General features: G+C 38.8%; 1 protein-coding gene across 1 annotated transcript in view; it reads right to left on the bottom strand.

Annotated features, from left to right (window-relative positions):
* Window positions 1-557: 557 nt before the first annotated feature.
* The window catches only part of VPS13A (vacuolar protein sorting 13 homolog A (S. cerevisiae)), a 226,439-nt gene continuing 223,711 nt past the window's right edge, over window positions 558-3,285 (bottom strand). Inside the window, exons 71-72 of the mRNA XM_006835010.1 lie at window positions 2,515-2,589; window positions 558-608 (exon numbers count right to left, since the gene is read on the bottom strand). Of these exons, the coding sequence (XP_006835073.1) occupies window positions 558-608; window positions 2,515-2,589 (126 nt within the window). The remainder of the gene's footprint in view (window positions 609-2,514; window positions 2,590-3,285) is intronic.

Raw genomic sequence — 3,285 nt, 5'->3', positions numbered from 1 at the left:
AATACCAAAATATTTAGAATCATTAATTATTCAGTAATTAGAACTTTATGTTTCTGAAGAAACCACCACCAGAATTCTCTTGATATCACTGAGGCATGTTCATTTGATCATTTACCCATCACTTATCCAGGCAGCTTGAAGTAAGCATGATCAAAGTTTAAAACGTGAACTAGGAACAGTAAAGAGCGCCATGTGAAGATGAACTTTGGGTGATTCCTCCACCACTGCAGAGAATCACCTGGGGCAAATATTTAAGATTAATAAAAAAAGTTTCTTCTTTTATGAAAGAATTACCATTTAAAACAGATACATGGTTCACGTTATAAAATCAGTGAATTTCCAAAGAGTTGAAATACTTTAATCACATAGCTGTATTACCTGATTCTACTTGACTTAAAAAAAATTAAAACACAAAAACCATCTAGTATACAGGGTATTTGAAATACTTCTCGCATATGCTTCCCAGACTTTAGAGTGGGTAACCAGGAAGGCTTTGGGAGGTAAGCACTGCAAACTATAATGATTTATTGCTGTGTGTCCTCAGCCAGAGTTCTCCATCAGGGGCTCGGAGAAGGTTCTCTTGCTTCTTCTAGCTTTGTGAGGATCCACTGTTATAGGGAAATAAACAGTCGTTTTTTCAGTAAACTTGTGGTGAAACTTAAAATGTAATGAATGGAAATCCAAAAGTTGGCTTTCCAGTTTACATAACAAATACACAAAGTTCATTCTGCACAAATGATCGATCACTCAAATGCCCCAGTTACTACAGACATGGTACCGCGTGCAATTTAACAGCAACAGTGGTTTTCCAAGGTCTTTGATCTCTGATGTTCGTCTTCAGAATTAGAAAAGTAAAATGAGCCATCACAAAAGTAAAGGTCACTTGGCAGCCGGACTGAATCACTATGGCACAGCATGAAAATGGGAGTCCTGGTGTGGTGCTTGGTCTCAAGGTCAGTGGTTCAAACTCACAGGGTCAGTGGTTCAAACTCACCAGCCACACCTCGGAAACTCTATACGTATGGGGTCACCATGAGTCGGAAATGACGATGGCACTTAACAACAACAATAACAACAGTATGAAAATGATCTCTACAAAATTTCTTAAAAGCTGTGTGAATTCTGGATAACAAAGCCTTCAAAGCATAAAATGGCATAGCAATGTTTTTGGGAATTTAAGTGTTCTCATGACATAGATTCTATTCTAAAAGGATTTGAAATCACAGAAAGGTAATTCAAATGTAATACAAATTTATCTACTGATAATGTGCATTATTACTAGGCCCCTATGGCAGATGATCATGGAGAAAAACGAGGCTTTCTGCTTCCGCAAACATGCACAGGCTCAGAAACCCATGCAGGGTTGCAGTGAGTTGGAACCAACTCGACAGCACTTTACAACATGGCAGATAATAGAGTCCTGGTGTGGCGTTTGCATGATAGACACTGGACTGCTCATCGGAACTGACTTGATGGCACCTAACAATAACAACAAATGGAAAATTGCACAGGACATGCTATGTGGTTGAAGGTATAGGGAAGTGGGTTGTGAGGTCCTTGGTTTGGGATACAGGTGGCAAGTTCACAGGTAAATAGTCACACCTAGTCAGGGTCACCATGAAGAGTGGTGTGAGGGAAGGAGGCCAGGTATGTGTCCTGAGCCTGGGCAAGAGGCCCAGAGTTCAACTACAGGAGATGTGGTCTCACTATAGGTTTCACAGGGCGAGTACAATCCATAGGACCAGGAACAGTGCTTTAGATGTGATCAATGAGATCCAACAGCCTGTTCCCAGTGCTCATTTTCTTGACAGTGAACATCTATGTAGCTGTCATCATCCCTAACGTGTGTACCGTGCTTTTCAGGCAGTGCACATTATCACCTTTTTGAGGAAACTGAGGTTAAGTGACTTTTCCAAGTTCCCAGAGTCCAGAAGGATAGAATCAGTATCCACACCCAGATTTCCTGACTCCAGGCTTGGCTTCCTTTGATTGTACCATGCTTTGTTTACTTTTACTCTGTTTTAATCACTGGAACTATGCGGGAAAGAAGTCAACAATTCGGAGGTGTACTTTCCCTGCTGAAGTTCTCAAATTGACACTAGAATGAAATAATTTCTTTCATTTGATGACTGTTTAAAAGGCACTATAATTTGGAGTCCTGGTGTGGCGCTGTGAGTTAATGCGCCAGACTGCAAAGACTTTTAAACCGCAAGGTTAGCAGTTCAAGCTCACCAGTTGCTCCTTGGAAACAGGGTCGCTATGGGTCAGAACCAACTCAACAGCACTTCATAACAAAACAGGCTTTAAAATAAGATGGTGCAATTTGATTTCAATATGAGTTAAATCTAGTGAAAAAGTTCTGGGGATATATTATCTAGTTATGTACATGAAAATTAGCAAAATACAAAATTTAAAAACTTTTGAAACAAAACTGATCATTTTCTTTTAGAAACAGTCCAGTTATATGGTTTGGGAATGGGAGCTTTTATCTGTCTTAGTAAAAGATTCACTTACCCTAGCATCCTCTGGGGTCTTGAAGTTAATAATTTTCCCAAACTCCTTGGCATGGAATACAGACTTCACCCGTTCCTATAAACAACAAAACATGTAATTTCATTCAGTATTGTAGAAAGACAATAAAAATGTCATACAATTTTATAAATCTCTGCTTGAAACATCCAAATCAGAAACCTGAAAAAGTCAAGAATGGAGCACCAAGAAGAAACAAACTAATGAAGAAGAAAAAAAAGAATAAAATGTTAAATTTTAACCCTAGTGCAGTATCAATAAATCTGATTTTAAAAGCTTAAGGTGTGATTTCAATTGCTAAATTGTTGGCACAGCTAATGGGAAGGTGATCACTTGGAGAGCAGGGCCACTGTTTCTCTTCTCCAAACAGTTTCTCAAACCATTTTTGATGCAGCCATGGAATTATGATCAAATCCAGCTCAAAAATGATGCATACATGTGCGTGTTTATGAGTATACATTCATGTAGACAGAAAAACCACCATGGTTCTAGATCCTATGTGCCTGTCCATGGCATTGTCATACTCCTTGGTACTTTGCTGGGTATCTGTAGGGAGAACAGTCTAAGTGCAGGTATTAAGTATAAGACTAACAGAAAGAAGTGAGGTTATTGAGGAAGATAGTAGCATTTACCTGCTATAATAATAGGCAGAAAGGTAGGTTACACTAGGCTAAAAATTTTCATAATTAATTCAAATATCCATAAAGTGCTGTTGTTGTTGTTAGGTACCATCGAGTCGGTACCGACTCATAGTAA

Source organism: Chrysochloris asiatica, unplaced genomic scaffold, assembly GCF_000296735.1.
Source record: "Chrysochloris asiatica unplaced genomic scaffold, ChrAsi1.0 scaffold00014, whole genome shotgun sequence".
Lineage (NCBI taxonomy): Eukaryota > Metazoa > Chordata > Mammalia > Afrosoricida > Chrysochloridae > Chrysochloris > Chrysochloris asiatica.
Note: the sequence above shows the minus strand (reverse complement) of the source record. Positions and strands in the feature narration are given on the sequence as shown.